The sequence below is a fragment of the Mastacembelus armatus genome, chromosome 12, assembly GCF_900324485.2.
Source record: "Mastacembelus armatus chromosome 12, fMasArm1.2, whole genome shotgun sequence".
Lineage (NCBI taxonomy): Eukaryota > Metazoa > Chordata > Actinopteri > Synbranchiformes > Mastacembelidae > Mastacembelus > Mastacembelus armatus.
In genome coordinates this window covers 16,981,026-16,995,360 of record NC_046644.1, presented here as the reverse complement: position 1 = coordinate 16,995,360, position 14,335 = coordinate 16,981,026, and the positions used below count along the sequence as shown (strand labels likewise).

At 40.7% G+C, this 14,335-nt stretch overlaps 1 protein-coding gene across 19 annotated transcripts in view; it reads right to left on the bottom strand.

Moving 5' to 3' along the window:
- Positions 1-1,336: 1,336 nt before the first annotated feature.
- The window catches only part of fnbp1b (formin binding protein 1b), a 47,795-nt gene continuing 34,796 nt past the window's right edge, over positions 1,337-14,335 (bottom strand). For 3 of the 19 annotated variants that reach the window (XM_026296938.2, XM_026296932.1, XM_026296933.1), the window contains exons 10-17: positions 13,982-14,170; positions 9,648-9,662; positions 9,343-9,378; positions 7,502-7,611; positions 7,255-7,387; positions 6,736-6,857; positions 6,443-6,615; positions 5,685-5,878 (exon numbers count right to left, since the gene is read on the bottom strand). In XM_026296938.2, coding sequence (XP_026152723.1) covers positions 5,700-5,878; positions 6,443-6,615; positions 6,736-6,857; positions 7,255-7,387; positions 7,502-7,611; positions 9,343-9,378; positions 9,648-9,662; positions 13,982-14,170 — 957 coding nt within the window. In that variant the 3' untranslated portion in view covers positions 5,685-5,699. Of the gene's footprint in view, positions 3,920-5,684; positions 5,879-6,442; positions 6,616-6,735; positions 6,858-7,254; positions 7,388-7,501; positions 7,612-9,342; positions 9,379-9,647; positions 9,663-13,981; positions 14,171-14,335 lie in introns of those variants that run through there. The other 16 variants (XM_026296942.1, XM_026296943.1, XM_026296936.1 and 13 more) reach the window with 15 other exon arrangements.

The window sequence follows — 14,335 nt, the reverse complement described above, 5'->3', positions numbered from 1 at the left end:
CACACAGGGTGGAGGAAGTAGACACGAAAATAATCAAAGTCTAGGACTAAGGAAAACTGAATGTATAACATGAGACAGTAGTGCCATATTTTTATTTTTCCATGTTGAATTTAGGTTATATTATATGGTGCTTTTTACAGCAATGTTTTGTGTCTGTCTTACTGATCTATTTTAGTACTTAAGTGCTGTCAAAATGACGTGTTATAAAAAATACTGTATTAAAAGTTCACATAACCATTTTTTTCTTGCTCTTAACTGACTTGGGTCTACAGATGAAAATTTGGCATAGAAGCCAATTCCTGGAAACAATGTAAACTGATGAGCAGGGAGCCTCTGCCAAATAAACCAATTAAGTAAGCAAAGAAAATTGGGCAACTAATTTTTTTCTAGCCATTTCAAGCCACCACACTCTGCAGCTTTTTGGGTTCCAGAGAGCAAAGGCCAATTAAGCAGTTTGAGAATGTGTTGGAGGAGGTGAGCGTAGCATCTGCTACACAGCATGCACCCGCATATTTCTGTGGGGCAACAGGGACTGATCACAGCTGCAGCTCAGTGGGCCAGAATCAATTGGCAATCCAGAGCTATCTGTGGTCCAGATCAATACATGTGACTGCTGCAGGGTCTGGTGGTCAAATGCGGCAGTTAGGAAGAATAATGTGCGTAAGAAAACACATTAAATTAGACTTTAATGAGTCTAAGATCAATTTGAATGCAAATAGGGGAGAGTAAAGTAAAGACCAAGAGAAACCTGTCAGAGGTCAAAGCCTTTTTGAGGTGCAATTTCAACAACCACACCTCAAAGTCTTGAATAGTGCAATTAAAAAAAAAAAAAAAAAAGACAGATGCACTGCTGTATGCAAGTGAGACAACCAACTCTGGACAGAACATGACTGCCCTCTGGTGTCTAAAAGAGTCTGCATCCAAAACTTGTTTTTCAAAATTTAAAATCCCTGAGGTACAACCCTCTTCAGAGGATTAACTGCTGAGATGTTTTTTATTTGTCATTAAAAAAATATATAATTAGACCAAATTGTCTCATCCCAGTGTGAATTGACCATTCAACTGGTTTCTGTGTATTAGATACAGTGATGTTGGTTTGATTGATCAATGTTTTTTCTAAGAAAAAGATCAAGTTGTTATGTTAATCTTCATTTAATTAAAGAAATCGAACTTTACCATCGTATTTGCTTTGTCAATAGAGGTCTATGGGCTGTTCTCATAAATCCAGAATGAATTGTGGATAATTAAAGTTGATGTCTGTGACGAATGATACTGTGGGATTAGGACTCTTGTTTCTGTCCAACTCCAAAGAGAAAGAAGATGACATACTACATCGTTTACTTTCCAGGCATATTTAATTGGCACAGTAAACACAATACAAAGTATTCAGTGCTCCAAAACACAAGCATAGGCTACCAAATGGAAAACAAACGAAAAAGTGCAAAAAACACATCATTTGGTAGACCTTACTAAGGAAAAGAAGTCTTACTTTGCGAAGCAGGTAAAGTAACGGTAAGACTCTGAATAGTTAAAATAGACGTTTTCCTTCTTAAACTTTATTTATATATTCATATATATTCTCTCTAAATCCACCCTGTCATTTCCACTGTGTACAGGCAGGATTTTCTGGGACATAGACTCAAAAAGTTTATGGTGGTGTCACTGCAGGGCTACGGCTGCCCTCAAAGCAATGTGTGTGTATCAGATGTTTGCTGTTGATTTATAGCTCAAGCAATTTAATAAACAGAAGCGGCTTGTTTGATATCTTGACGTAATGAGAGATAAATGGCGAAAAGCTTGAATCAGCGGGGATCTGATCATGCCTTCGAGAGGCCAGGTCACCAGTATGTCCATCACTCATCCATTTAAGTGTTCATGATAATCTGCATCAGATGAATATTTAACAATGGCTTCAACCAAAACACAAACTATGCTATTGTTACGCATATAAGCCGTTAAGGGATTTGAATCCCATTCAGTCAGAATAAGATACAACAAGTTTCCATCTTAAAATAAAAAGAAAAGCAGAATCTCAGCTTCATCAAATATAAAATGTTAGAATCATGTACAATATGTGCCATTGAGCAGGAAGAGTTGGGGGGTGGGGGGATGTCAGGGAACATAAATTCTCTCATCTAACGGTTTCATGATTATAAAAACTTTATAATTTGCCTTTAGATGATATCTTAATCCATCCGCCATCATACAGCTAACACCAGCCTCATTCTTTCTCTCACTAACTGAGAACAGTTAAGGCCCAACAAAGGGTTCTGCCACATTTCAGTCACAAACTCAAGAAAGTGTGGATCACAGTATATTTTCATATACAGTAGACATTAGGTGGACCATTCTAAAAACATCAGGTCTAAATCATATTTTCAAATAGTTTTGTTCTGGGGTCAAGTGTTGACTGGACCAAGTGGAGACATGGTCAAAGTGATGAACTGTAAACTAATAACTTGCATCAGACACTGACTTTACATACTGAACTTACAGTAAAACAAACGCACAAGACGTCCAATACCTACCTATGCATAAGAGTCATTCAGAAAACAACATGTCAGGTCCCTATTGTCCTTTACTGTCAGATTAAACTGGGTAACACAAAGGAGGAGATCAGTCAGTCACTGCTGAAAACGAGGAAACATGCTTTCCAAACTGACAACAGGAAAAAAAAAAAAAAAAAGGTCTAAAAAAAATAAAAAATAACCACAGGCACTGAACCCAAACAGTAGCAGTCAGGTTAATTCAAACAGTACGACCAGGCAATGAGGATTAACTGAACTGAAAGACTCAAGGTTGGAGGCAGGGGGCGCAAGCTGACCCAACACCCCCGCCACCTACTCCGGGCTGCCAGCAGAGGGGCGAGAGGAAGACAGGGCAAGCATGCAGCACACCACAACGCTGAGAGGCCCCCACCCACAGCTGTTGCAGAAAAAAAAAACAAAGGTGCTCAGAGCAGCCAAGGGAGTGTGCTTGAGCCACCTGAGGAGAAAAGGAGTGTGGAGGTGAAGAGGGGGGTGTGGTCAGAGAGAGGAACAGACACCAGTGACAAGACAAGCAGTGCATGAGAGTGATGCTGAATGGCCATCATCCATCTCCTTTCCCTCCGGTTGCTCCTAAATGTGTGGGAGTGATCATGGCGTGGAGAGACTGGGACACTGAATCAAACATAAGACCTACATACAAGCACAGAGACCAAACACCCATAAATTAGAAACACTGTGCAGATAAATGATTCGCACCTTCACTTTTTCCAACTGGGTGAAACCTGCAAATATGGAGCAGATATTGGTGGGAGGGCTGGACATGAGTGTGAGAAGAGTTCATGACTCACACACACACACACACACAGCACTGTATGAAGGACACAGCTTCCTCCAGCTGGTCTTTTTTTTTTTTTCCCCATGGCTCCTGTTGGTCTCCGTCCTGTCTCTGACCACACCCTCTGCCATTTGCGTGTGTGCGCAATAGGGCAAAGGTAATGAAAAAGAAGTGGCAGCACCAGGGGGGCGTTCAGAGCGAGGAAGCCAACAGCCACGGTCATGACTGAGCGTGGTGTAAGGGGAGTTAGTTACATTAAGAAGCAAAGCTTTGCTGAAAACAACAAAAAGCAAATTGTAACCTGTGGTGGTGACAGCTGAATGAGTGTTAAGGATGGAAACGGTTACAAGCGCTAAAATTTAGATGAATTTCTCTTATGGTTGCGTCACATTGCAGGGTTCTGCAGTGCAAGCACAACACTGTGTTTTACAACAGTTTGGAAATTGAGCTGTGTTTAAATCGGCCGTCTCTCTCTTTTAGATTCAGGTCATCGTTCACTTTCTCTCTCTGACTCTGTGAGCATGTGAGGAACATGGTGATTTCTCCGAGGCTGCTTGCCCTGCCATTCCTCAGCCAGCCTCACAAGTTTAGGAATCTGCAATTCAAAAAGGAAAATACAAACAAAAAAATGACAAAAAGTTAGATAGAGCTTTAAAACTAAATCAAGTAAAACAACAGTAACCCCAATATTTAGATATGGAGAGGAGGAAGAAAGATGTTGCATATATGAAACTACTGTAGAGTGACTGACAACACTGTGGTGTCATCTGCTCATACTGTATGCGTGAAAAGCTCCATTAGCCTAAAGATGTAGCTGTGAAAGAATTGTTCAGAATACTCCACTTTATTTTTAAGCATGTTAGAATTGAGCCACTTGATTTTGTCACAACATGCTGAAATTATGCCATGACAAGGACAAAACTCCAAACACCGCAGCATGCACCACATTTCAAATGCTCTTTAATAAAACTTCCAAGAGGCATGAAATGTGTATTTACAGCGTTGATGGAAAGTGGCATCCTGCACATAAGGACCCCCATGCTGTACCAGCAACAAAACACTAAAGCAGATCAAGAGTATGAAAGGAAGTTAAAGGCTTGTGTGGTGAGTTATGAAAGAGGTGATTTCTTAAGTAGTACAGAATGTGCTATTGTAGCAGTGGAGAGACATACACACCATGCTTTTACAGTGAGTGCACCGTTCACAGAAGTGCTGCTCACAGACTCATAGAAGAAACCACAAAGTTTTAAAGTCATGACCTGCTCCATATCTCAGCCCAGTCCCACCATGTAGTCTATAGCTTAGTACAGTTAAGTCTCTGCCCTATTTTCCGATACCACTGACCTGGAAAAAAGGACTAACAGCCCAACTCTACCATTATCAAAACATGAATTAAAAAGAAAAAAAATCATCCAGGGGCTAATAGTGACAAACCTAATGAATAAGTTCATAAAATTAACCCTCAGTGGACAGTAATTATTTTCCCAACTTTTTCATGTTGTTAACTGCGCTGATTAATCTACAGCATGCAACACTTCAGCGGGTGAATTTTTTATAATTTTTTTTTCCTGTTTAGCCTACAAAAATATCTTTTCATATGTTGTTTATAATTTACAGCATATTTAAATTACATTTGCATGATTGCACATTGAGCATGCTTTTGTTTTAGGTACAAGAACCGACCAAAACACAATTATTTGCATGACTCACTTGATGGTCAATGTCACTTCAGATGGTGCATACATTCACTCAGCTGATTTGGGGATTTATTACCATACCAGTTCAAATATCTGGCAGAGGAAATGACTCAGACTCTTGATTAAAAGCATGTCATTATAATGTGATATTTCTAAAGCTCAGATACAAAAAGATAATCAAGTGATGTACAAGTGATCAATATCAGAGGGTCATTGATCCCAAATGCTGAGCTTTGACAGAGAGCATTGTTTTATTTTGTCGGACCACTAGGTGGTGCTGAAGCGAGTCAGAAGCAAGGAGCTTCAAGCTGCTTTTCCCACCCTTTCTAAACACAACATCCGGCTGGCTCAGCTCACATTCACTGTCATTTACTAAACATTTCCAAATGTTTTGTTCAGAGCTCACAAACAGTGAGCAGTGACTCATACTCACTTAACTGTTCCAACTTTCATGAGGCACAATGGACAAATCTGACTGGTCCTTCCCTCTAGGAGAGACATGAAGTCTGTGTGTGTGTGTGTGTGTGTGTGTGTGTGTGTGTGTGTGTGTGTGTGTGTGTGTGTGTGTGTGTGTGTGTGTGTGTGGGAGGGGGTATTCTATCTGAGCTACCAGTAACACACTTTAATCCATAACTTTCCCCACTCATTTAGCCTGGGAATGGAAACACACTTGCTGAGTTAAATGTATGTCATAGCACCTTTGGCATTTGTTTCCAAAAAGACCTCAATGTAGGATGTGGGGACATATCCCTCCTCATCCTCGTTCCTCCGCACTCGTGTCCAGCCATCTCCTTTGTCATCTTCTATGACGTACAACAGCTCTCCCTCAGCCACAGAGATAGTGCCCTCATTATGACCTGAGAGGACAACAAAGAAGAAATTAGAGAAAAGGACAGGATACAAATAGACTTTTCACTCTGTCCACTCTGAACAATCTTTAACTAACATTTGTAAATATGATTATCTGGAGCAAAGAGCACACAAAACTTTCTGGGTCCAGCAGCTTGTGAAATAAACTACAGTAATTGGAAGCATAAACAAAACAATCTGTGTTACTGTTACTGTGAAATTATTGTGTAACTTGACTAAGACACGAGTCACAGAAGGGGGTCTTCTTGAGGCTTTAATAAGACAGGTTAAAATAAAAAACAAAACAGCAACCTTGAGTCATGACCTCTCTGATGGTGATGCAATAATATATGCTGCACTTTAATTCATTTCTATCATCTCTACTACTGGGATTACTCCTGGGCTTAGACTCTTATTTGCTCCTTATTTGTTGGTTTTCCTATTCACTCTCCTCCTCCACACATTTCCTCAGCATGGTCAAACCATACACCTCATCATTCAGAAACAAATCGAATGAAATTTACCTACCAATTGGGTTTATGTGTTTTCTTGTAAATGTTTGGTCCTTTTACCTTCAAAGGGGTACAAGGCTTTGCAGGTGCCAATAGTGGGCAGGGTCTCCTCATCGTCAAACTCGTCATCAAACTCCGGTGTTGAGGAGGTGAGGTTGGGGTCGGTGTTCGCTTTGACCTGAGTCTCTGAATTCTGCTCCTCTGTGTAGCTGCCATCCGGGCTGCTCAAGGGCCAACACACAAACAGTAAATATACTGTGAACACATTTATAGCTTTCTTTGAAAGGAAAAAAAAAAAAAAAAAGTGTAAGGACTGCGGCCTGGCCACTGCTGTTTGATTTATTATACCATACCTCTCTCTGTCCTGTGCACAACTGTTGCTCACTGTTGTGTTGTTCTGGGTCTCATAGAGCCCACTTCGCCTGTGTGTGTCACTCTTGGATGGCATCCTCTCCTCCACCTCTGCTAACCATCCCTGAAACACACACATCATTACGTATGTTTATACTGCAGTTTACTTTAAGGCTTTATAATTCAAGCATCAGATTTTTTCTTTGTGTATCTGGCCTTTACATTTGGCAGGAACCTATACAGGAGGAACACCTCTGCTTTACAGTCCACTTTGTTTGCCATTTATTTACTGGGTTAACTAGGCAATTGTTCTCCCCATGCAGAGCTGGAACATGCAGCCAGCCCCAACAGCTGCATCACATCTTCTCCTAATATGGATGAACAGTAGGCTTCTTTGGAAAAACCCCAGCTGGAAATGCATGCTTGAATTCCTCATTATTTACTGTCTCAAATAAACCAAACAAGATAGCTTTGCCAACACTAACACTTACATAGAAATGATTTCATGGTATTGGACTAACCTCAAATTTCTGCACTTCAAAACGGAGTTTCTCGATGTTCTGGCCTATTTCTGTTAGCCGGGGGTCCACACTGGCTGGGTCTCCCATTTGAGGGTTCTTTATGTACACATCCTTCATCTTAGTTAATGCATCCCTAGGAGAGCAAATCTTTAATGTTTGAACCTTTGCTGTTTGTTAAAACATGTTGCTTGTCCTGTATGGAAGGAAAAAGCTCCTTAATGCGAATTCTGAAACAGTATGATGGTACCTCTGGTCCATCTCTTTTTGAATGTCTTTGTTTAATTCATCTATCTTGCCCTGCAGCTTCTTCCTCCTCTGCTCTGGGGGCAGGTGGCTGAAGTCCTCTGGTCCAGAACCCTGAGAGTACAGAAGAAGGAACAAGACGCAGGAAAAAATGGGGGAAAAAGATGGAGAAACTAAGATAAACAAAGTTCACTCTGGTAAGCCATTATTTATTGTGTTACTTGGATCATGTCTAGTTGGGTGCAGTATCTCCCTTAGCTATAAATCATATAAACCATGATGCAAGGATAAATGGATAACAGCTCCACAAATGGAGCTTTTATGTTCCAACCACATAATTCAAACTGGAGGAGATACTGCAGCCACTCTCTAACACTCACTCAGAGTTGAGTTTTTTGTGTATAGTCTTGAAGCCGTTCACCTACTCAGCCACCACACCTAATCTAGCGCTCTCTGTGAATGCATCTGAAATGTAATAATGTGTTAGAGCTAGATCCTATTATTGACCATATAGTGTTTCGGTTTGAGCGGCCTAATGCATCTGAAGCTGTCTGTGTGTGTGAGTGAGGTTTGTTTGGCTGGCTAATGGGTCAGATTTCTTGATGAGAAGGTTTCCTGTCTGTAACACTGAACTGTTGAGTCATATTGTTTGTCAGCTTCTCAAACTTTCTGCTTTCTGCCGACATATCAGCATTTTGAAGCTACTATATATTATAGCTCCAGCTTGTCTGTATGCAGCTCAACTTTAAAATGAAAACTGACTTATTGGTTCATCTGAAATGTTAGGCTATTTATTCACGTTTGTTTTTATATCACAAAGCTCTATTGTTGTATTTAACACGTCAGGACTATAAAAATGTTGCTATGTGGACTGACTAGGTCACGGCCTGTGACTGGATCTCATTGAGGTGGGTCACAGCAGCACCGCAGAATGCAACTGCTGGAGCTAAAGACCTGAGATGGGATTCACTGCACATGAGCCAGGTCAAACAACAAGGCTACATTAGCATGGCCACCTTACCCCTTCTCCCTGTATCAGTATGCAACACTTACCGGGCATGCAACATAAAGACCTGTCAGTCATCATGCAGAGACATGCTCCTTTCTCAGTCAAGTTACACTACAGCAGTCATGAATTAGTTTGTACATTCTCTATGGTTCCTCAGAGAAAAACACTAATCTAAAGCAATTCAACATGAATCAACCAAACTAGATCAATGAGCAGGCAAATTATTATTTTAAAAATAAAGAATCTAAGGTGGATATGAATATCATCAGTATGGAATCAGGCATAGATTTACAAATCTAAAATGCAAAACATATGATAAAAAAAGGTATTGAAATGTCATAAGTCACTACAATATCATCTTAAAAGTAAAGTTTGACATTTTGGAAAATGCACTTGGTTTTTATGCTGGAATACACTTGCACGTCTGCACCAAATGTTCATATGTGAAGCCAGCGCCAGCAGGCAGTGACCTAAATATTTCTAGTCGTTATGTTAAGCTTACTTTACAAGTTACTTGTTGTAGACGTGACTGGTATCAATCTTCTCATCTGACAAAAGTGCATTTCCAAAAAATATCAAATAATATAAATAATATCAATCCCAAATAATGCTTAACATGTCTTGGTCAGAAAACATGAAGTGATATATTCAGGTGATACTGTGGAGGCCTGGCATTGTAAAAATAAAGACACCAGCATGCAGTGTGAGGACATCAGTGAGGAATTACTACATCCAATCAAGATTAGTATTTGTTACAAGGACAAACGATTTGTCAAGACTTCAGGGACTACCAGACAGACTATAAGACAGACAGATAAAACAGTAAATCTGATCACCTCAATGAGATTCCGGACGTGGGAATTGAGTGTGATCTGCACCACAGAGACCACAGACACAGTTTGGGGAGATACATGACGGGAACACAACCACAACATAAAAACAAAATAACACTCAAATGAGACAACCACACCCATTATTGTGTCACAGCAAAAATTAGATAATTTGGATTCCCCAAAAAAAAAAAAAAAAAAGCATAAAATCATGACGACGTACAGAACGTTAACAGTGTGTTACTGGGAGGACGTGACATGCGTGCTATGGTCATGCCGCTACAGTCGTGTGATTATACGGTCATGCTTACCAGCTTGAGAGAAAGCTTCGTGGGGGAGAGGAGAGAGAAATGACGGGGAGCAGGAGAGAGAAAGAACAGACAAAAGTCAACATCAGGAGAATATTACGGCCACTTGTTTAATTTTCCTTTCAAATTTTTTTTTTTTTTTTTTTTTAACATTAAACCACTTTGCCAAAATTCACCATTTACAGAAAAGAGGGTATGGTGCAGGTTTTGGATTGGTATACTTGTGACATAACAGCTCTTTCAGCAGCAATGTCAGCTATAAAAGCCCCCACTCTTTTCTAATATGGTGAAGTTTAACACTTTGAATATGATAGATTAATGAGAGTAAGAAACAAGTCGGCAAAATGGACCAACTTACTGCACAAGCATAATGTAAAAAAATCAAAAAAAGGGAAGACAGATGAAAATAAATGCAGAGGAAGTAGAGGGGAGTGACTGACAAATGAATGTACCCTTGACTTTTTGATCCCTTCTTTCTGCTGCCATTCCAACGATTCACAAGTGACAGCAGAGGGCGCCAAAAACATGTATCACATTAGCAGATCCATATGTTGACATAGTGGCAGGTACTCTACACAGAGACACTGAAGGGAGCTTTCAAATCTCACATAAAACTCTAACCAGGCCAATAATCCACTTCAGCCAAATGAAAGTGGCTGAACTAAAGTAGAAAACGAGCAATTGTGATCTAAAAGGCAAGGAAAGTCAAATAAACCAAAGAAATGGTTGTAAAAGTGTTTATAGATCATTTGCGGAGTGATTTTTCAGAGCGTGTGGTAATGCTTTGAATACAAAGAGAGTAGAGAGCAGGTTAACAACCACTGACTGGTAGAGCTGGAGCAGATGACTTTTAATCCTGTTAGTGGCTCACAGGCCGGTGCACTGAATAGCTCTCTTCACTTCAGTGCGATAATCAAGTCAGCCACCTGTAATGGCCAGATTACTGTCCTTGCTACAGAGCACCCAAAATATCCCCATGTCTTGTAACATCACTCTCTGTAGAACTGTAGATGATAAAAAACTTCATGAACCCAAAGTTGTGACCCAGTGGATCAAACATGGACTATATCACTCTCATGGGCCTGGGTATAACAAACAAAGCTGTCGATCATCTTACTTGTGATTTAAAATTTCAAGGGGTTTCAGTTGTTTAAGTGTAGATCTTTGACAAGTGCCATACAGAGAGAGCAGTGGTCACAAACTTTGAGACATGTTTTGAAGTGACTGAACAAAATACCACTTGGTCATAAATAACATTTTTTGAATTTCATTTCGGAATAATAAACTGATCTCCCAAGCAGCAGGAACCTATTCATTTCACCCCTTCATTCTCTTTTCTGCATTCAAATTGATGTTCAAAATAGTAAGATTAAAGCCAACTTTAGATTTTTTTTCAATGCTTCTACATTGTCTTCACTTCTCAATATCGCACTAATTCTGTTAATTGTATGATTTCCAGACAGACATAGATATACAGGTATATAATGATCCTTACAGACAGATAACATTGCTGCAGTATGGCACAATAGCACAAATAGAAGCCCAGGAGGGTTGAATTCTGGGTACTGTAGGCTGAACCCAGATCCAAAGTGTGACCAACACCTTGCCTAGTTCATCCACCTGACAGTGTGATTCAATAAGCCAGATGGGGTGATTGATGGGTGCGATGAGCAGTATTCCCACACCCAAAATACCCCACATCCTGCGGTGCTTGTGACACTTTGTAATTTGACAAGCAGATGCTTGGTGGAGAAGCCCTAAAACAGCTGCAGGACACAGCAAGCAACAACAAACCTCAAGCTGATACATGCGATCATTCAAATCTAAATGTATCCGAGTCATGATCAATACAGGGCCAGGCACAGACACGAGCCTCCTCTGTGAGGAAATTTTACCTCATTAATTCCAAGAAAATCAGCTCAGAGACAATGTGTCACAAGTTATTAATGAGGCTGCAGCCTGTGTTGTACATGGCTTTTACTAATGACACACATTCGATCACTCATTTTCTTCTCACACACGCTCAAACACACACACTGCTGGTACTCACTGACACCCATCAAACACACTTACAACATATTGCCTGGCTTCGAAAGCGTACGTGGGTCGGCCCAGTGTCCTCTTCATAAGCTCTTTGTGACAAATGAGCGAGCGGGGGGATTGCTGCTGTGGTGTTCGTCAGAGAGAATTAGAACTCAGAAAACAGCACTGATGTCTTAATTCTTTTAAACGGTCTACCAAAACACATACGCTTTCAGTTTTTCCTTGCAAACAACACAGACACAGTGGCTATGGATGGATTGCACAACTAAGATGCTTTACACTGATTTTCCAGCAGGGGTGCACACCCCTCCACTGTGCAGAGACAACACCCTACCTCCACTGGCACAACTACCCTGATCCCTAATGTGGCACTATGTGACACTATGTTCTCTTTGCAAGAGGTGGAAGGAAACAAATTGTATTTTGTTGAATTACCCACAGCTGTAATCACAGCTCTTAACTTGGTGCATGATCATTGCAGCCAAAATATTAAAGTATGATTGGAAAATCAGCAGGCAGGAGAAGATTGTTGCAAGAACTTTTTAAACTAAGACCTTTTGTGAAGAAACAAAGAACTGTTTAAGACCTGCAGACACCCTGTTACCGTAAAACCACCTTAAAAAGGAGCACAATAACTACAGTACTAGTGATAAGTGCTAGTTAGCCTGGTTTGACCAGAAGGCTATAGGTCTATATGTGAAAAAGCTGATGAATTACTAGGATCTTTGCATCTGTTCAAAGGCATTAAAGCCAAATTACAGTATATGTGCCTTAGAGGCAGTAGGACAGATCCACCTGAAAGAATTCTCTTATTGGATTAACCATGCACCTTGTGTTGCTGTTTCTACCTAGAATAAATGCCAGATTTGTCCAGAAAGTAGGTATATTGTAAAAAGCAAACAACATCTATATACATGAAAAACAAACAGGTAACTATCATGAAACATGAAAAAAGGTACAAATTAAATGCATTGTCATGAGATATGGAAAGAAAAACCAATGTAAATGAAATCTTTGATTCTTCAAAGGGTTTTCTGCTCTGATACAGTTACCCTCTCAAATCCTCCAAACATTCGTTCAACATGATGCTTGAGATATGAAATGTTCCAGTTGGGTCAACCTTCAGTATTTTTAATCTGTGTATACTGTAGTTGAAACAATGCACTTGACCTAACTCACATTTTTATCGCTCTTTTGGAGAGTTGTTGCAGCACTTCCGCTTTGAGAAACGTGCACTTCCTGCTCTATCTTTCTGCTGCGAGAAAAAAAAAAAAAAAAACACACTTCCTTTTTTTCTGTTAGCCTTCAATCATTTCCTCTACAATATACACTGCACTGTTACACCATATCATTCTTTGCCTTTTTAGATGTCATGTTAGCACCAATTCATACCAGTGTTTTACTTTGAATAACTGCTGCCCTTTCAAAATATGAGCACAAACAAAATCTGTATTCGTCAGGTCCGGAAGGAAAAAGTGAGCCACCGCCCATTCCTGAGGTCAAGAAGAGCTGGAGGGTGAAGCACAAAACGGGAAGGCATGAGGTATGACCCGCCTCAGCATGCTCTGACCGGACTGCATTTCAACACAAACTGGACTCTAGATTGGGAAATGGTGATGACACCCATCAGGACTCTGGACTGCTGCTGATAAAGCCAAACTCCATCAAGCCTTCTAAAATTACTCGGGCCATCTCCCTCAACAAAGAACGACTTAGTAGGCTTGCTGCCAAATCCATTATATTGACTTGACTCATGTTGTGATATTTAATCCTCTTCTTTGTGTTCTTTTCCATGTATCATGTGCAAAAAAAAAAAAAAAAAAGTCCAACTGCACAGAAATGCGCAGGGAGCAGCTGCAGTCTCCATGCTACTGCCAAGACCACTGAGGCATCTTGCTAATGTCTGTTGAAGAGGGAAGGTGAGAGGGACTGTCATTGTGGGCACAGTTAATATGGAGGATGAAGGGACAAGATGGAGAGACTGCTGGTGAGTCAGACAAGTACCATGGATTCACAGTTGTGCACTACAAAAGCATGCTAGAGAAGCAAAAAGCCTGAGCACTGTACAGCTGAAGGTGAGGGGCCTGTTGATCTGTGCCCAAGTTACTGTTTTAGTTCTTTTAAAACAAGAGCAATATAAATTAAGTTTGAAAATGAAGGCTGGGCCAATGTGAGCATTATGTATAACACAGATTCTACCTTTGTATTACTTCGTCCATACAGTGCAGCAGGTACAGAGCTTACAGGCTTAGAGACACACACATGCACAAAGCTTGCTGGACACACACACTTACCCCTCGCCTCAGGCTCCGGAGACAGTGCATTTTGGGTTTGGAGGTCATGAAGTCGTTGAGGCGGTGGGAGAGGGGCTCCTTGTGCTGCTTGGGAGACTGGGGGTCGTTGGGAACAGCAGAGGGTGAGGGCGGGGATGAGGCTGGGGGGGCAGGTGGGGGCTGGTGGGGGGACGTTAACAAGGACATAAGCTACCAGTAAGAGAGGGAGCCGTGACGGAAAGGAGGAGGAAAAACATGGAAGAATAAGAAGAAGAAAGGGTCGAGAATCCAACAAAAAAGACAGGAGGAAAAGGAGGAGGGAACACAAAACGAAATAAATAAGCCTCCTATGAATATTTTAAAAATAAACACACA